General features: G+C 40.5%; 1 protein-coding gene across 1 annotated transcript; it reads right to left on the bottom strand.

Annotated features, from left to right (window-relative positions):
• Positions 1 to 5,724: 5,724 nt before the first annotated feature.
• LOC310948771 (synaptotagmin-5) lies at positions 5,725 to 15,038 on the bottom strand (the record flags this gene model as incomplete). Its single annotated transcript, XM_083916003.1, has 5 exons — positions 14,914 to 15,038; positions 12,150 to 13,150; positions 7,869 to 8,040; positions 5,993 to 6,159; positions 5,725 to 5,874 (listed from the first exon to the last, which is right to left on the bottom strand). Exons 1-5 carry the CDS (start codon positions 14,933 to 14,935, stop codon positions 5,725 to 5,727), a joined length of 1,512 nt encoding a protein of 503 aa, XP_083772129.1. The 5' UTR covers positions 14,936 to 15,038.
• Between the last annotated feature and the right edge of the window lie 6,154 nt (positions 15,039 to 21,192).

Genomic DNA, 21,192 nt, shown 5'->3' with positions numbered 1-21,192 from the left:
AGTACTCACAAAAAAATACTGTCAAAAAAAAACATCTATTTGATGTGACTCAGGCAGAAATAATGTCCATGGACCAGTTAGTGTATTAAAGTTTTATTCATGTTACATTTAGTCACGTTTAATCATGTTATGTTATTTCATTCTGATGAAATAGCCACAAGTAACATAACGTTAACTTGCTTATTTACCATTAGGTGAGTCAACTACCCATACAGCTACTGTACCTAGCATTATGTGGCGTAATGGTGGGGTTAGCCCACGTTACTGTACACCTCCTGGAAGTATCCACTTGTCATTGTAGCACATTATAGTAAGGTATTGATGATTACAAAGAAAAAGTAAAAAGAAGCAAATCAAGTCCTCAAGGGATCGTGCCCATCCCTTGTTTTAACTGAGTTTAATGTCAAAATGCCATGTTGGCTTTATCACTTTGTTTGTACAGTTGTATATTGTCATGTTTTAAGGCACTGTGTGGGAAGTTGTTTTTGTCTACACTGACTTTTTTCTGTGTTCTTAAAGGAAACTTGAAGTTTTTTAAATCTTTTTGTTATTGCCGGGAATCTGTTGGTTTGCGCATGTAGGTGGCACGCCTCTGCATCCAATTTAGTGACACATCCCCTGAAAGGCCCTGCTGTCTCCTCAGATGAAACAGGTCCATAGTGACAGGCTGTAAATGTCAGACTGTGGGTCTAGAGAAGGCAACTGAAGCAGCGCAAGACTAAAGGAGTGAGTCACAGATAGATCCTGCAGTGCAGTGTGGAGGATGTTGGAACTCTATAAGGCTAAAGATCATTAGTTCTTAAATCATTAGCCAGATTTAATAGCTACAATTCTTCGGTCCCCTGCTAAAAAACTGTCAGCCTCTGTAGCACCAGTGCTACGTGCTGAAAAGTTGACGTACAGCCCTGATCCATAATGATTAGTAGCCACACACACTGTTCACATAGGATGCACATGTATTTTCTGTGGCATACTGTGACGTTCAGGAATCTAAAACTCTGTTTCACTCTGTACAAACGCAAACACAAAAACATAGTTTTCATAAAAATCTGCACTTCAGACAGAGTTATCAGAAATAATCGTTTTCAGTGAAAAAAAACTCTGTTTTAGTAAAAATGAAAGACCACACCACATGGAAATATATGCATTTTTCCTATGTGTAAATGTGATCTAATTATAACAGAAAAGACTGCTTTTAAATGTGGGGAAAATCAACACATTATGATAACAACACATATAATTACTTGCTGGCTAAAACGGAATAACCCCTTAACTCCAATACATGATCAATGGTAACCTGGTAAATTAATCCTGAAACGTCACTGGCGGATCTTACTGAATGGCAGATGCACAAAAGGAGGCCAACACATTAGCTCAAGCTACTGTAGTAACAGTAAGCTTAACCAACATATAAACATTTCCCTGGCAACTGAAAGCTGCTACACACCCCACTTTTATTGAACCAATGCCCAGGAGCCACTGACCGATAAAAACACAAAAGTAATAGAGGTTAGTCGGGAAAATAACGTGTAGACAGGGCGCTATTATGGGATACAAGGAGGCCATTAGGCTACTTCAGTTTAAGACTCACTTTTAACTTGGTTAGCAACACATTAGCATGCAAATACCAATGACCAGGATCATCTTACTACTGTCTGCATTGATTTGTGTGGTGGAAAAGAATAGGAAACGTACATGAAGAAGTCAGACGGGACGACATGTGTTGTTATTTCTCCATTCATTTGGATAATGAACTCACATACTGCACTCACATAGTGTCCATGACATTGTGGAAAGCTATTGTTGCCACCTGCAGTCGCAATATGGAATAGCGTGCCCTAAATTACCCCATTACTCAAGAAGGTTCCAGTTTCCGGCTTGGGTGGTTCCATCATGACACAAGAATGCCCATTAGGTGTTCCTGGTAAAGTTTCATCGACCAATCACGAGGAGATTTGCAAGGCCTTTCTTCCCTTGACCGTCGTTAGCTGAAAATCGCTAACTGCAACAGCTAACAGTCACATCACAACATTTTAGTTACATCAGGCATTAAATAAAATAGTAGTGGTTATTCTATAGCGGCACGGTGAAGTGGTGGTTAGCACTGTCCCCTCACAGAAAGAGGGTTCCTGGTTTGAATCCCGACTGGGCTCTTCTGTTTGAAGTTTGCATGTTCTCCCTGTGTATGCGCGGGTTTTCTCCAGGTTCTCCAGCTTCCTCCCACAGTCCAAAGACATGCAGGTGTTAGGTTAATTGATGACTCTAAAGTTGTCCATAGCTGTGAATGTGAGTGTGAATGGTTGTCTGTCTCTGTTTGTCTCTGTGTGTCCTGTGATAGACTGGCGTCCTGTCAAGGGTGTACCCCGCCTCACGCCTGATGTCAGCTGGGATCAGCTTCAGCCCCCCAAAATGTGTGGTGATGATTTATCTACCTGACATACCCGAAATAAACAAATAAATAAAATGAATAAAGTAAAATGCTAAAGTTAGCTAACAATAACATAAGCTTATTAGCTGGTGTGTTTCACGGCTGCTTTATAGCAATGGTACTAACCACACGTCGGTTCTATTACAAATACATAAATCACCATGATGAAAAATGGTTGATTTACAGAAAGAAAAGCCAATTTCAGGGAAAATAAAACTGTTCAAACCTACGCCTATGATTGTACAGCAGACAGCGAGGTTCCAAAAAAGAAGAAAAAGGGGTCGTTCAAGTCTGCGTAAACAAGAACCCCCACCCCACGAGAATGCCCATTTTGTGTCTGCAGTGGGATGATATTGCATTACTCTGAAATGGCAAACCTAAAAATTAAGTCTGACAGAAATAAGAAGATGAGATGAGAAATAAGAAAATACATCTTCAAAACAAAACAATAAAAACTTAAAAAAACAAATGCACATATATATCTCAAAAACCTTTTTTGTAAGCAGCCAATCAAAGACATTACCTGGAGCCATAGGCCTGTCTGAATCAGTTGAATTAGTAACTTAACAGAGCCAGCTCTGTCGTACAAATTCTATGTAATGTTCAAACTGAGCCATGTGTGTGAATTCACAGCAAGTGAGTAGACGGGTTGATGACATTTCTATCTTTCGGCTCGCGCAAAATAAGAAGATAGAATAGATCAACGAAATCTCATTTAGTTACCATAGCCTGCCCCAGCAGAGGTGGGCAGATCAGAGGGATGAAGAAAGAGAGGCATGTCTGTATCAAATGCTTTACAGCCTCATGCCAGGAATTTCTATTCCATATCCTTTACACTAAACAGGATGTGCAGTATTTTGTGCTTTCATGTTTAAAGGGTTTATTCCCAAACCCCAGTGGAATCTATGGAAAATATTTGCTCAAATGTGAAGTTACATTATCCCCTACTGTATATCAGTATTGGGAAATAATGGTTATAGATTGAGTTTATTACATTTATTGATCTTGTACTTTAGGTGGAAGATGACAGCAGGTGGGAGCAGAAGCACAGCTGCTACATTCTTGTATTGTGCTAACATAAAAATAAAATAAATAAAATAGATAAATGAAATAAATCAACAGTCAACTGAAACTTTTTTTACTTTACTCTGGACCCACTAAAGTAACCTCGAACACGTGGAGATTTTCATGGACAGAAGTGATGGATTAAGCCAGTGGAACGTGCAGGAAGCATGACTTAAAATGATGAGTGTTTAATTAAGTGTAAGAATATGTTTTCCATCCAACTGGGCCCGTAGATATACATTTCCACATTTTACAGATTGAGATAGTTTTCTGACTCATAAGGACTCAAGCTGTGACTTTTTGCGTGGGTGTGCGCATTAGTATGCTATTACTGTGTGTGTGTGTGTGTGTGTGTGTGTGTGTGTGTGTGTGTGTGTGTGTGTGTGTGTGTGTGTGTGTGTGTGTGTGTGTGTGTGTGTGTGTGTGTGTGTGTGTGTGTGTGTGTGTGTGTGTGTGCGTGTGTGTGTGTGTGTGTGTTTGTGTGTGTGTGTGTGTTTGGCAGCAGTCACGTTTGTCTGGTGATCTGATATGACATAAGATCACCCCAGGAGTTAGATTACATCATCTTTACATTTTACATATGGATATTTATAATTATCAGAGGGATGTCACCCACTGTGAACAGGAAACAATGACTAAAAAATGTAGTCAAGAGGGAAGCCTACTGTTGACACAACATAGTGAAAAGACTAGCCAGAAAGACCAGGGAAAAGGTTTGTATATGTCTCAGGAATATGAATAGGAAATCAAGGGGCATTCTGCATTAAAACTGAATTTTTATTGTGCAGTTAGAGCTGGTTAATGTGAAAGGGAAGTTTGGGGTCCCCTGCTAGAGCCGCTGCCCCCGCGACCTGACCCTGAATAAGCGGTTAAAGGTGAGTGAGTGAGTGAGTGAGTGAGTGTTAGGAGCTACAAGACTAGTGACTGTCTCTGTGTGTTTTTATAAAAGTGTTTTCTAAAATGTTGTTTTGATTTCTGAAATATAATTGTGTGTTGGTGATTGTTTTAACCATCTGTCTATCAAACTTATCGTTAAAGTCAATCAGGAGAAGAGAGAAAGCAGCTTTTCCATCAAGAAAAGGCTTCAGTGCCGTTCTCTTTTCTTCTTCTTCTTCTCTCTACTGTCCAGTTCTGATAAAACAAATTTAGCTGCTGTGCAAGGTAAATTGAAGCCTTCAACACAAGGAATACTGCATTAAAAAGCCGTTTAATGCATAAAATTACCACATTTACATGATCCTTTTTACAAACAAACATACATTTACAGTATTTGTTGCTACCTGGGTTCTATGTTCCATCAATATAATTTTTCAAATAAATAAATACTCTCACAAAAACTCAAATCCACATCTTTGGCAAAATCTCTTTATACAATATAATATAACATATAAGCTTTGGAACTGTTCCTTTTTAAAAGCAAAGACATTCATATACAGTTGAGACAATACATGCCACCAGCAGGCTTCAACATAGTCAATATACTACCAATACAAACACAAACACAATTCCTTCTTAGAAACCACAGTTTTTCATGTTAGCAGTACAATTAATTCATTTACTGTCATTATTATATGTGATGGGTGCTGAATAGATGTTAAGAATTATGTTAAAAGCACCTTCAGTTTGTTAGAGGTGTCACGTTTTTTTTAAAATACTGAAATGAATGAAGAAATATTTCTTTAGTCTGGAGTCCAGCTGAATTGAAGCCAACAAATTCCAGCTTAAGCCCTAAAATGAAAATGTGATGTTTAGTGTGGCTAACAAGAGTGCAACATGCATATATCCCCACTGAGCAACAACTTTTTATTTGTTTCAGTTGGCCAAATTAATTATCCAACCCAACTGAAAAGTGATCAAAGTAAAGCAATAATTCAGCTGGCATGCCACAAAAGGAGGCCACTGTAATGGCCTTGTACTTAATCATAAGGAGAGGTGTTTACAGCACTGAACGTCAACAAATAATGGCACAGAACTACACCACAGCAAAGCCCGAGTGCCAACATAAATGCTCTGTAACCTTCAACATAACATCTGTAGCCTCTGAGCACAATACAAAAACAGTACCACAACATCAGCACAAGTTGCATAGGCTACCAAAAATAAAAATAAAAAGGCTTCATAGAAATACTTTGATACCCCAATCGTATGTTACTCCCATTTAAGTCCCCCTCTCTGCATTTCACTGGGTGGTGGATAGACAGCAGAGCAGTCCAACAGTCAGTCAATCAGTCTTACAGCACATCTGATTGGATGGTGTGCCAGCGAGCTGTCTCTATTTGCCCCCGACTGCACATTTCCTTCCAGTGTCCCTGTCCCGCCTCCGAGGCCTCGCTGCCAATCAACACGCGACCCAGAATACTGCTCTTAGTGTAGAGACGGCCCTGTAGACACAGAGATAACTGTCAAGATATTCAGCTACCAATATCTCAGCATATTAACATAAATCTGCTGTTTAATATGTAATGTATATCAAGAATTTTGTTAAATAACTTCCTATACCTGCATGACGATAAACTCAAGGACCAATGGCAGCTGAGTGATGTCACCAGAGGGCAGGTCAAACAGAAATGGAGCGTTCCATACAGGGTTTGGGCCACTTGCCCCTTTGGTCTCCTTGGTACTAATTACTTTTCCATCCTGACGCAGGTTGATGACAACATAGTGGTCTGTGCGGAAAAAATACATCCAGTCATGATTTAGTGTCATTCTGTTATTTGTGCTCATTATGTCACATTTAAATCAAATGGTTCCACCCAGGTAAACAATTAAAAAATCACCAGCAGAATTGGTGGTTTGAAAGAACATTTGTTGTTGTTGGTGGTGTTCCTGAATAAATTAAACCTCACTGCAGTCTTGTGTGTTGTGTTGTTTTGCCTCCACATGAAACATTAACACTTGCTGAACCCTCTCTGAACCCCTCTCCACTGTCCCTGTTCCATTTCTGCATCAGCACTTGCAAATTATGTTTTCCCTTGCAAAGCCCAGAGCTTTATATCGGATGCAGTGAGATATGATACAGACAGTAGAGGAAATGACACCGGGCTGATCGATTCCTAATCTGATTATAGTCAGACGAGCCAATCAGGGATCCAGTCTGTCTGACTGTGGCAATGGAGGAGAATACACACAGAGAATTATGAGAACTCAAGAGCGGTTTACATGTCAGCGAGTGTGCTCATGTATGTTGCAGCTTACAGTGTCACTATAGTACAAAGTGCAGGCAAGAACTTTGGGGATTAAAAAATTTAAACTGAGAAAGGGTTCAAATAAATGTAATAAAACATTCTCAAAGCAATTTCAGTCAAAAACAACTGGACTGGTTGTTTGTCTAGGAAGACGTTTCACCTCTCATCCAAGAGGCTTCATCAGTTCATGTACGCATCGGACCAGTCCCAGCCTGGTCAGATGCGTACATGAACTGATGAAGCCTCTTGGATGAGAGGTGAAACGTCTTCCTAGACAAACAACCAGTCCAGTTGTTTTTGACTGAAATTGCTTTGAGGATAACGATGACCTGGACGAATGAGAACATTCACAGGCGTAATAAAACATTATGAATTTAAAATCTAAAAATGTTGAGTTTTTTCCATCAGGAGTTGATGGAGAGCAAAGCAGAGCTAAACGTAGAGTGAATATTGGGCTTACATACATCGAGTGTGCAGAAATAACAAATGAATGCTACATTTGCTCTGCAACTGCTGGATGTCTAAATAAGCAGCTGTTTGGAGTTGCAGTAAATAAAATCATCTTAAAGGTGATTTCAGTATTGTGTTTTTTAGTTTGTTTCTATTGCCTCAAAATGCCCAAAGAAGTCAGTTATTATAGGTTTTATCAAGGAAAATTAGGATAACGAATTGCAATCACTACATGTACTACAGCTTTACTACAGACGGATCACAAACCAGTTATTATAGTGTCTTCACCATCATCTGAATCACCAAGCATCTGTTATTTGTCCAAATGCTAAACAACCTATTTCACAAGTAGTGTGACATTGCGATCTTCCCCTAACCTTATCCAAGTAGTTGGAGTTGCCAAAACTTAAACAGACCTTGAAAAAGGATTTGTGAACCTGCTGTTACACACCCCAAATCATATGGGGCATCATGTAAGGCATTAGCCGTGTTTCCATTCAATTTTTATGCTATTTTTAAGCAGCATAATTTTAAATTTAGCAACTGAAAACATTGAACTAGGCTAGAGTTTGGTCAGAAGTTGGCACTATAGGCTATGCATTGTTTTATCAAATTTTGCCATTTCCATTCAGCTTTTTTAGTTTGATACTTCAAAATGTTTATAAAAACATGTAAATGGAAACACAGATAATTGCAAACAACCTATTTTATTGCTCAGGTAAGTTTATTTTGGCCTTTACCTGGAGCTCCTGGGATCCGTGTGAGCTTGGCCAGATTCTCAGCCTTTCGGACCATGACCTTGATGCGCTGGGCCAGCGTCTGGTACTGCAGCAGGATGAACAGCTGGCCCAAAGCCCGTGGCACACACACTGAGCTCTTCCTGCGACCCAATGTTTCCTGAGAACTCACACTCTGAGGGTGGGAAGAAGAGATACATATAAAATATGAGAGATTTAGCAAGAGGGGTGAAATGTCTTGTTTCACTCAGCAGATGTTCCCTTCATCCTTTGGAGGCAGGGGATGAAACAAAACCAAGGAAAGAGACCAAGAGAATGGAGCAGATTCAAGCTCTGTGGCACTTTAAACCCATGCTCATGAGTATGTTTCTGTAGTTCTGTCAGTGAATGAGTCCACCAAGGCATTGTTTTTTTATTTAATTTGAAGGATATATCAAATATATAATCAGCTTTATTCATGAGGCATCTTGGATTGACCTGCCTGAGGAGCTCAGCTGGGCTCAATCTGTATCACATTTCCAATCACTTAAAGTTAATCTGTAGTATTGGTTATTATGTAGCTTCCAGGGTTTAGCATCGTGCTGCATATTTGACCACCCATCCTAAAATAATACCATCCAGGCACTGCAGCACTCTGGATATAAGTAATAGCTAATGTGTATGTATAATGGTAATTTCCTGTCAGATATCATTAGATTGCATTGTGAGGGTGAGTCACCGTCTGAGTGTTAGCCTGCCAGCAACTTTCTGAGGCCAGGCAGCCGAGTGTGAAGGCGATTTCATCCAGCTTCGGTTCACTGCCTCTGTCTGCCACTAACACTTCACCTCAGAGACTGTTGCTCACACTTATACAGCCTTTTAAAAGCAGAGACGTTACTCTGCATCACGCATTCAAACCTTAAAGACAGAGCAAGATTTGCTTTTTAGGGAAATAAAGTTTTTTCCAGCTGATACTATTTGGAGGCACGTCATATTGGTAAAACTATAAACATAACTATATAAACTAAAAATTAGTTTTGGAAGAAGGTGTACATTCAGCTTGCTAGCCTTCATTTCTGTGGAAGCTATCCCTTCACATAGTGTATAATTGTGACACAGCAATCAAGGTAATACTACAACTCAGGATGATTATATTTGAGTCTTAGTATTTCTTTTATATCACGCCATATTTCTATAACTCACAATTGACAAAAACTCTACAAGCTAAAAGCAACGTTGACTTGATTTTCTGCACCAACTCCTTCCTCCTTTCCTATAAAACTGTAACTGCAAAGATGAGGCAGTTCAGATGTCTGCAGTTGCCGACTGCAGACATCTGTTATTATTTGGTAACTTTTTCACTCCAAATATCTTGGGTTACATAACAGACCCTAACAGACTGATTATATGAGTCATACAGTGAGCTTCAAAGCATGGAAGATTCAGAAGAGAGGGGGGAGAAAAAAAAGTCTTCTCCCTGTGGCCCTACCACTATTTTGTGCAGGACTAATTGGCTGAACAATCACACATATACACATTAGCAAAAGTTATAATATGTATGAGACTATACCTTTATAATCAATATTGTTGCGATATTACTTCCGGCCACTAGTTGCAGCAATGAGTGCATTGCTGCTGAACAGCACTTAGGAGAGAAATCCAATGGCATCTGTACTTTACACCAGCTTGACATCATTTTCACTATCATATAATTCAGTACATATAATGCCTTAGTGATCGAAATGTCTAGATTGTCTCTAACTGCCATCCAGGATCAGAAACACTGCACACCTAACCTAGAAATTGAATACACACATTCACTCAACTGTTTTCCTAATTACACTGTGGTGACAAGTTTAAATGTATGTACTGCAGTCACAGGGAGGTGGTGCTGTAGGTGATGGTGGGTGTACAAAGTGCAGGACTGGCAGACCAGGCTTTGCATCCAGACTTTAGGCAACAAAGGCCCTTTGGTTAAGGTTTGGTAAAGATTGGGGTTGAGGTTGAATGTAAATAAACAAGGCCCTTTTTTTCCGTATTAAATCAGACCATGATCATTCGCGTACCTTAATCAAGTGCTGCCAGTGCCTAAACATAAGAATAAAAAAGCTAAATAATGCTGTAGTTACTACAAGCACTTTCAAGATACATGAATGAAAACATAACCGGCTTGCAATTTAGTTGAATTATATATAGACGTCATTTCTAGGACACAGTTTTGATTCCCCATTAAACAAGAGCCCAAGTAAAGTAGCCAGCAAGTGATATGCTTCTCAAGAGGAGCAGGAGATGAAGCCAGAGGTAAAATAGGAATCAACGAGATGCTCATGTTGCTATCTGCCTTTGGGATTATATGCTAACTGGTCAGCCATGACGAGCTTCACAATCTAATGGTATGAGTTTGTTTTACAAAATTTTGGCACCCTGGTGAAGAACTCTCTGTTATTTGAAATTATTGCTAATAATGTTGAGAATGAAACTCAGCAGCCTTGTGTGACTTGTGACTTTTTTTAAAAATGCCTACATGCTCAGAAAACTTAGGACGTAACGCTGATCATCATGACCGTCAATAGCACTCCTGTTATGATCAGGTTCCTTGCACAGTCCTTAAATTGCTGCCAGGCCATGCCCTCTATTCCCATGAAATGTCAAAACAAGTAATATAAAACGGATGAACAATCATAAATACTCCAAACTAGTCCCATTACACTGATTAAAAAACTTGGCGCTTTACCATAAATCTAGAAAGTGCTTACTTTAAAAGATGGCGTCCCACATAGTTGCACACACCCGGCAGCTGATGTCATTGAGAAAGAGAAAGATAATGGCGTGTGTATGTGTACGAGAGGATGAACCATATATGGACAGAGGTAAGAACACATGACTCAGATTTACACATAACTGTAAAATGGGAGAGATACTACTTCCTCACAGAACACAGCACGTCTCCTTGGCAAATGTCCGAGTGACTGAAATGTCCACTGAAACAACAGGACCCCCTCCCTTCAAAAGCCAGTTATTAATGCCCTCTGGCAGTGATTCAACAGAGCTGCAGAGGGCACGGCGTGGGCGCACTGCCAATTTGCTGCACTCTGCTTGTTTGCTCTGCAGTCACTAACAACAATGTCACCATGACTAACAACAGTGGAAAAATGGCTAATGGGAGAGCTGATTAGATGCTACATTCCTTCATGGATAAAACATGATATATGTTATTTATAGGTCCGTGTGCGTAGTTTCTCTATAAAATAAATCAACTGAAAATGCTTACTTTAGTTTGTTACACACACACACACACACACACACACACACACACACACATATACACACACACACACACACACACACACACACACACACACACACACACACACATATACACACACACACACACACACACACACACACAAACAAAGCCCATAGTCCACGCTACTTTAATCTGCATTTAAGATTGCAACAAGGCCCCCTCAAAGTCACAAACCTAACCAGACCCAGAATGTCATATCAATTGGAGGGTGCTTCTCTTTGTTTAAAGCAAAATAATTATGTGAATATGGCCACGATTTACGGCACAAAGAACAATTAGAACAATTGGGAAAACCACCTGTTACACTACAAGTGGCATAATGGGATCGTACCTCTGCCCTCTACTATTTAGGGATTGAGGAGGACTACCTGGATTAGTGGCCTCAGATTACATACATCGAGGCAGCGGTCAAAGTTTTCTCATCAAGAGGTTTGTATGATATCTTCTGAAAAACTTTGCACAAAATCTTTAAGGTGGCAGTACATTACTTAGCTATCATGTTGGCATTTATGTCTGTTTCTCCAGTAAGTAATACCCTGGCTATAGATAAGTCCCCTATACCCTTCTCCTTTAAATATCTGTTAAAAAAAATGACAGGACAAAATACAAAACAAAGCAGTATGTGTGAATTACTTTGCCGTTGGCAGCCACTATTGTTATCCACTGGGACTAACTAGCTTACTGCTCCGCTATCTCACAAAAGTTACACCCAAAATCATTTCCACCCAGTAAAGCCCCCAAGAATAAGGTGGATAGGCTAAAAAATGCTCATCCTCATGACTCTGCAGAGACTCATAGGGCCTGTTTGGGCTCAGGTCCAGCTGACAGCCAGTTTCTACATGGGTTTGGGTCAGAAGACCTCTAATGTGTAATCTACGGTGTATAGACTGTTTTCCACTGCACTTATGTCTGGATTCTTTCTCTGTACACTCTTTGCTCTTTAAAGCTTAAGTGTAATGTATACATCAAATTAATGAAATGATGCAATCACTGTATACCTTTTTTAACTTGCTTTTAGTTGGACTGAGCTGTCTGGTGTAGGTGGTGGTGCAGTCTGGCTCCCAATCCATCTGCTCACAGGATAGCTCCACCACCCCCAGCGCAGCCTCTCTTAGGCCTGAGAAGTCCCTGCTGTAGACAGCAAGTCTCAAGGTGCAGGTGCGCAGCTCTTCCACAGAGCCCACCTGTAGCACAAAACTCTGGCTGTGGAGGTCTGGGCTGAGGCTGCGGCGCCGGGAAGCTATCTCCTGAGGCGAGGGACAGAGGGGAGGAAGGCTGGCCTTCACAAACACCCCTGTGCGCCTTCGACTGGCCCCCGAGAGCCCCAGAATGTTTACTATCAGGGTGCCACAGGCAGGGGAGAAGAGCAAGGAGAAGTGCAGGAGAGGAGCTGGCTTGGGGGAGATGGAGAGAGAGCTGGAGCCATACTGTGATAGGCAGGGCTCCCCCTGCTCGGTGGGAAGACTGGCAGCACCAGCAGTCAGTCGACTGCTCTCACTGTAAAGAAAACTTTCACCGCTCACTGTGCTGCGTCGACCAATTGCCCGACGGGACCTGGACACCAGACTCATCTTGGTGAGGGAGGGCAGAGAGGCTCTGCCATTTCGTGGAGGTTTATTGGGTGGGCAGGGAACAGGTGGGCTGCTGAGGCGTCGCATTGGGAAAGCAGACCCAGGAGATTGCACCAGCTCAGCTAATCTTGTAGGGCTGTTAAAGGGCAGAGCAGTGAGGTCATCCTCAGAGGGAGAAGAGCTGCTTTTAGTGGAAGGAAATTCCAACACATCCCCATCCAGCTCCTCATACTGCTGCTTCACAGGCTGGGTACACGGTGATGGAGTCAATGTCACAGTCACTCTCTCAGCAGGACTAGAAGATAAGAAAACTGCCTCCTTGTCCTCCGATGACACACTCTTCCTTCTGCGACAGCAAAGGACGCAACCAAGAACTAGGCAGTAGCAGAACACAGCCAGACCCACAGCCAGCAGGATCTGCAGGTGAACTAGACGGACAGAAAACAAAGCGGTCACAGTTTAATATTGTGTTAGCGAGCTCGATGAGGAGCATGAAAGTGAGATGGAGTGAATGTGAGTGACCGGGGAAAAGAAAGCAACTGGTAGAGAGAAAACAGGGAAAGAGATACAAGAGTTGTAAACAGAAAGTTACAGTATATCAGTGTGCATTTTAGTGACCTGTCAGTAAAGAAAAAAATGAGAGACTCACAATAAAGCTAAATTCATTACGGAATTTAAGATAAGATCAAGATTGAAGGAGTTCTGACTCTGAACATTATCTTGTGTCTGCACACTTCCTTGATGAGATTAAAGAGGAAATGTCTTGAGGTTGTCACCGTAATTATATAAATGGTATTGTCATGCTTATTTGATCCAAAGCAGGAGCAGTGCCCATTGCAATGTGTTGCGTCAGTTTCCCTGGTAATTAAACTGGCAGCATTATAATTATCTTAATCAGTGAAACTACATTCTAACAATATATAAACAACAGAAAAATCCCACACATTGACAACATTACATATATGAAACTAATGTTATACTCTAATTAATACCTCTAAAAAAACACACAAATTCATATCATTTCAAAATAAAGTTCTATGGGTTTTGAACCCACTCATGACAGCGCTGCCCGAGTCACAGAGATTGAAGCCGTTAAAGCTGAGCCCTGATGTCCATTTAATGCCAGATAATGAGGGTGCACTGAATGACTCATGCATCAGACACACAGGTGGATACGGTGAAAACAAGACTGGAAGGCTGTGAGCGTCAGCCAGTGGCCATGGTAAGGTAAACAACCAACACTGAGAGTAAAAGCCTGGATGTTTTTGTTATCATAGATGACAAACAATACATATACAACCATCACAGGGGGTTGTGTTGTTTTTCTCATAAACCAGCTTAAGCTATACAAGGCTGTATTGAGTTTAGGTGCACAACATATTTGAAAGGAACAGATTTCTTTAATCAGGAGCTAACAGAAAGACATACATCTCATCTGATCATCTGTGGGGTGGGTCCCAATGAGTCTACCATACATAAATGATCCCATTTACAACAGAATTAGCAGTCTCATATCTTATGATGCACTACATGAGGTGTATACAGATGTGATCACCTTCAAAGTGAGTGGGCGCTTCCTGAGTCAGTGCAGATCAATTTCAGCCCTGTCTGTGGAGCAGGCACCTCCTCAGACAGCCTCTACTATCAGATGAAAAGTACAGCAAGGCTGATGGGATCTCTCCAAAATATGACTCAGACATGAGACCAAATGAGGTGATGGTCAAGCCTGACCTGTGCCGATTCAGCATTTGCTGCTAGACTTCACTCAAAAATGCTTAGTAGGCAAATAACAACATGCAGTTACTGTACAGTGGCAGGAGGTGTTGGAAGATTATTCTAACCTCTGCTAGAATAAACTATTGTATTTGCTATAGGTCCTTATTCACACAAAGTTATCTAAAACAAACGCATTCCCAATGCCACACTTCACGACTCACTCCGAGTGCATACAATCTCTCTCTTGTCCCCTCTCCTTCGACTCTAGCTCTTCTTAAAGTTTAAGGTTAAAGTCCGAGTGCGTTTTTTCTTGTATTAAATATGTGCCAAGTATTGATATGTGCTACATTTGTCTCCCTGTCGGATATATAAATATATATAAGGAAGGATACAAATGACAGCTAAACCGCCACACAGAGGTTAAAGGCAGAACACAGGCAGGGTATTAGTAAAAGTAAGAAAGAAGGCTTCCTACCTGCCAGAGTGTACTGCGACATGTTCCCACACAGTTGGATGTCTGTGTGTATGTGTGTGTGTGTGTGTGTGTTTGTGTTGAGTCAGTGTGAGCGTTGGTAATGAGAGCGGTCCGCCGCCAGTGCGCACAGACCCAAAGCCTCCCAGCCAATAGCTGCATCGGGTGACTGCGCTTTTATTTCAGTCGCACTGAAGGAGGCGCGGAGGGGACAGAAAGGGTCCCCTGCTTCTGAAGAAGAGTCCAGCCTACCAGCGCAGCCTGCCGTCAATGTGTTTCACTATATAGACCTATAGGTGCTACAACTAGGAGCCGTGTCTTAAAGAGGACAAAACAGAAACAACTTACAATAGCCGTCACAAGATATATATGTATGTGAACAGAATGCAAAATAAGTTTTGTTTGTGATGGATGTCAACAGATATGCACACCTACATAATTGTGTTCTGAGTATTGAGCCTGATAACTGATGCACTATCATACAACCCCGCTGTACTCTCGGATAGGTCGGTATGTGTTTTTCTGTTGTGCACAAATGTAGCATTATATTGTTACACTCCTGAATTTAAAATGTATCTTGCTGATTGTGAATTCGGGGGCTGTTTTGTACAGAGTCAAGTCCGAGTCTTTAAGCCACTATAGTTATTCTTGCACTCAAGTACTAACCTGAAAAATGTCATTTTAACTGGAGTTCTAAGTTAAATTTATAGTCTGTGGAAAACAATCAATTTAGATGTATTTTATTAATTTTGATACCAAACTGAATTGCCAAGTTTTTCATTCAGAATAAAAAAAAACCAAAAGGAAGATTTTTGTGTCCTGAGCGAGTTTATTCTGCCGGGCTCCATATAGGGCCAATAACTAGGAGTCCTGTCTTAAAGAGGACAAAACAGAAAAAGACAGTATATATATATATAATATAGCCCATCAGCCGTCACATGTGTATATAGGCTACGACATAGATTAAAGCTAGATATTCTTGTGGTACACCATGCCAGCAGCAATGTCAGGGACTGGTGTCAGTCCAGACAGTGTATGCCATAGTTATCCAGCACCAATCTCATTTCTATAGCAGACTTACATAGATAAATGCATCCAGGCAATAGTAATGGACTGTGCATATGTCCTCCACAGAGCTGGGTCTGTCTGACGTTCCTGCCTGTTATAGGGAAGGTTTTCAACACCACCTTACTCTATGGAGGAATTGTTGGGTCTATGTAAATCATAAATAAGTCATAGAGTGTGGTCTTTACCTACTCTGTAAAGTGTCCTGAGATAACTCTTATTATGATTTGGCACTATAAATAAAATTGAATTGAATTGAATTGAATATGGTCAAAACAGGGGAAGGATCTTTGGTTTTGCTGTTTTTTAAAGTTATTATTTTTTCCGTTTTTACTTCCCAAGATCCCACGATTTTATTTAATGTTTTTCTTGTGAGATTTGATTTTTTTTTTTAAAAGATGTAATATATAGGCTACGACATATAACCTCCTGACCAAGCTTCTGTGTGATATGCAATTTAGTTATTTGGCATAACCCCTGATAAATACAATAACCAAGTATCGTCTTTTTTGTAGAAAAACTATGCCCTCAAACGAGAACAATGGGTTTCATTGTGTCACCAGTGTGTAACAACATATACAACTGTTTATCTCAATCAAATACATTTTTAAAAACCTTCTTTGCTTAGTTGTTCCACCAGGATCATCATCATAAGATACATCCTCTGCCTCATTATTCTCCTACTATTGCATTGATTCAATCTTTCTGCTTTTGACAGAAACATATCCCATGTCAATGTATCACATAAGAGCAAACAAGTTTAAATCAATGTATATTAATCTGTACCTCATGCAACAACTATTTATACTCTTGTAAACTGTTGATTTCTTTCAAAATTTCACAAGCCATATTTCCTTGTCATTTACTTTCACTTTGCATGAATGATAATAAAGTCCAAGATCTTAAAACCTGGCCCACATTGAACGATTTTTCAAATCTTAACAGATATTATAAATGTGAGAGACCCCACACATAATGGCATGTAATGGCAACTGTTCCTGTAGTGTGTGGAGAGCGACGATTTTGCCAAAACAAAAAACGCCACACACTAACAGATTCCACTCATGAATAACTAGAGTCTGCAGGTCCAAACTCTCAAAACTGGAAATGTCATGTGATCAAACATGACTTGAGAGTAGATGAAGGTTTTTATTTTTTTCACTACTTGTACAGAAAATTCACAAAGAAAACAAACGAATATGGATGAAAGTAAGCATGAACTGGGACTGTACATGTCACAGCACAAGCTGGAGGTGAGTAAAAATCATTCCAATCACAGTTGTGTGCCAGCAAGTTGTCACGGTTGACAAACAGTAAATATAATGTGACTGTTAGTATGCAACAATTCTTTCCGACGTGACTGTATCCTCAACAGTCACTACTCACAACAGGATATCGGATTGTAAATATTGAATATTATTTGAAATTGTTTCCGACAGGATGGACCTCCGAGCAGTCGGCTTGATTCTCGGGTGGTGTGGGGCCAGCTCAAGTCCCAATGTCCTCGAGAGAGTACGTTCTCATTAGCAGCATTGTTGTTGTTGCTAAGCCATGTCAAACTACAAATGTAATTGCGCATAATTCAATTAAATTCAATTAAATTCAATTTTATTTATAGTGCCAAATCATAACAAAAGTTATCTCAGGACACTTTACAAAATAGGTAAAGACCACACTCTATGACTTATTTATGATAAACATAGACCCAACAATTCCCCCGTAGAGTACGGTGGCAACGAAAACCTTCCCTTTAACAGACCCAGCTCCGTGGAGGACGGACATCTGTCTGCACCGGTTGGGGAGGAAGAAAAGGAGAGAGAAAGAGAGAAAAGACGGACAGATGGACAGAGAAAGAAAGACAGACACAAAGACAGAGACAGACACACTTCCAGTAACTATAATAATATCTATAGTAATGTGAATATGACTTATATGTTATGGCAGTTAATACAGCAGAATAGTAGAAACAAGCACAGCTAAGGTGATAGATTATAAGAGTAGCAGGAAGCGTCATGCAGGACCACGGCAGCAGGCACCACCACGATCAGCAGAGACCTGCGAGACGACAAAGCACAAACAACTCCGGGGAAGAAGTTGAATTAGTAACATGCATTGATGAGACATGAATGATACAGACACAGAGGAGAGAAGCTCAGAGAAGGCAGACTAGGCCTATAGCAGCATAATTAAGCAGAACAAAATCAGCTTAAAAATAACAACATTGCTAAGGGCTCGTCAGCCCTAGCTGTAAGCTTTATCAAAAAGGAAAGTTTTAAGTTTACTCTTAAATATGGGGACAGTGTCTGCCTCCAGAATAACACTTGGGAGTTGGTTCCACAGGAGAGGAGCTTGGTAGCTGAAGGCTCTGCCTCCCATTCTACTTTAGGAGACTCTAGGAACGACGAGTAGCCCTGCATTCTCAGAGCGCAGAGATCTAGTCGGGCGATAGGGTACTATGAGCTCTTTAAGATACGACAGAGCCTGACCAATAAGAGCTTTGTACGTAAGGTGAAGGATTTTAAATTCTATTCTAGATTTTACAGGTAGCCAGTGCAAAGAAGCTAATACAGGAGAAATATGTTCTCTTCGGTTTGTTTTAGTTAGTACACGAGCTGCAGCATTTTGGACCAACTGGAGACTCTTAACAGACTTATTGGAGCAGCCTGATAATAAGGAGTTGCAGTAGTCCAGCCTAGAAGTAACAAATGCATGGACAAGTTTTTCTGCATCTTTCTGAGACACAATGTTCCTAAATACGTTTATAAATACGTTTCAACTGTAGCATTTATGAAGTTTTGTATTTCGTTAACTTTTGTCTCAGGATTGGCTGTAGATTGACCCTGGAAATCGAGACACGAACCGTTAGAGCTCATTAACTATGTCAGAAAATCCCAACTCACCAATCAAATCGTAGATCTGTAATGGGTGGGGTTAACCGATGACGACAGTGATGCGCCATAGAAATCGGCCAGATACATCACCTTGTTTGCTCTGATTGGTCGTAGTCTGTCGTGATGCTATCCAATTGCGTGCAGTGATATTTTGAAATGCATGTGTTGGGAAGGTGAATTGCTCGTTTCCAGACTCTACCTCTGGATATGTGGCTCTGGATTTCTAGGCTACTGTAGAGTGACTTTTTACACTGATAAGTGGCTAATCCTTTTGCTACCACTAGATGGTGCCAGAAAGTGTCACTTCATTCTGCATCATAACAGAACTACATTAATATTAGATTTATCATGTAGAGTTAAACAATTAAAGAATGCACATATACAGCATTAGTCTTTCTAAACCGTTTTTACTTGTGAGTGAGGCGAAACATATGGCATTCGGTCGCCACAGAGCTGCCAATTGTGTCCCGCTCATTTATCCAGTGTGTTGCATTTATTCAGTTTTCAGTTCAAGGTGACAACAAATCGCTTGTTTTGTCCAATCAACAGTCCAAAAACTTAAATATACTCAATTTACATTTTTTTTTAAAAATGCTATAAGAAAGAAAAGCACCAAATCCACGTTTAGGCTGTGACCAGTGAGTGTTCCTTTTTCTTAATCAACGACAAATGTCCCTTAACAGTCAAACAGTTTAGACTACGCTGTGAAAGCAATGCATCCCTGGGTGTCTTTTTTTTTGTCTAATTTGGAGGGATTTTTGACCATTTTTATCAATTCTCGAGTGGTAAAAAAAACTGTTAAGTTGTGCATTAAATCTGTATAACAAATAGTATCAACCGAAAAATTGCTGTAACAACAAGTGAGTACGAGAATGGCCTTCCCAAGCTTAAATCATAATTGACAAAGCCCTTATACACTTTCACAATTTATTCTAATTGATTTTTATGACAGATTTATGACCTCAACACAGTGCTTCAGCAGGTTCCCAGCTTTTGGATGATGTACACCACTTCTATGCTGCATCTTCTGTTTATCTGTTATCTCCCCCTGAACTATTCACTCAAACCCTCACTGAACCCACTAACTTATGCTTCTAAATCTCTCCGTCACATAGGAAAAATGCATTATCTTGTAAAGTACATTTTAAAGGAAATGTACTCAACATTCAGAGCATTAATATAGTAGTTTCTATGTAAAGATATGGTAGCTTTATGGCATCCTGAGCAGAGAACGAAGTCTTTCTCCCTATGTGTGTGTTGTAATCCGAGCTTCTCTGTTGTTTGTTTTGATAGACTGTCCGACGGTGCGTGCATGTTAGTGCATGTGGCAGTATTTTGTATTTACATGATAAAGAGAGGGGCTTTAAGAACACAATCTTCAGGCAGGCAGACCAAAACGACTCCAAGGGGTTTTTGTCCTGCACTTTGGAACAACTTAAGCCCTAGTGCCAGAGGACCTGAGGGGCCGTTCCGGTTCATCGAAGCATGTCAGGTAAGTGGGTGGGTGCAAGACCAGGAAACGTTAAACTGACTCTAACACACTGGATGGTCACTGGCTTCCTTCCGCCTCATGTTGGTTTACATGTCAACCACGGGACACAACCACAGTGCACGTGTGTCAAGGTCAGCATCTCTAACCTTCAGTTTCAGAGAATATTGCAGCTACTCCCCCAACTGTCCTTGCCTTCCTCCTCAACATGAATAGGAGGAACAAACAAAAGAAAAAGATGTGTTGTATAATGTCCTTGCATTAACAACAGCCATATTTAGGTTTTAGACTGTCTTCCCTAGGATTTCAGGAGGTTGCGTATTGATGCTTGTACATAAGATCGTTCATAACAGCACCACTAGATTTCAGATAAGACAGATTTCAGATAATGCTGTTAATGCACGATCTGAGGTGTGCATGTGCAGAAGGTCAGCCATCTTTGAAAAACTAGCATGACTACACATCTTGGACCAGTCTGCACGATGGTATGCAGATACAAAGTGTATATGCAGACTTAATGAAAATAAATGACAACCAATTTTTTTTTAAAGATTATTTTTTGGAAATTTTTCAGGCCTTTATTATATAGGATGGACAAAAAATGGGGTGAGAGAGAGGGGGAGACATGCAGCAAAGGGCCGCAGGTCGGAGTCGAATCCAGGGCCACTGACTCTGGGACCTTCAGCCTCTTTACATGGGGCGCCTGTTCTAACAACCCAGCCGCCCTCACAACCAATTTTAAAGAAATTTGATTTGCTTTGAATTTCTATATACACATATTTTATTTAGGCTCATTTCAATCATCATATATTTATTCCCATTTAAAATCAACAACAA

The sequence above is a fragment of the Echiichthys vipera genome (assembly GCF_963691815.1).
Source record: "Echiichthys vipera genome assembly, chromosome: 1".
Lineage (NCBI taxonomy): Eukaryota > Metazoa > Chordata > Actinopteri > Perciformes > Trachinidae > Echiichthys > Echiichthys vipera.
This window is presented reverse-complemented; position numbering and strand designations above follow the sequence as displayed.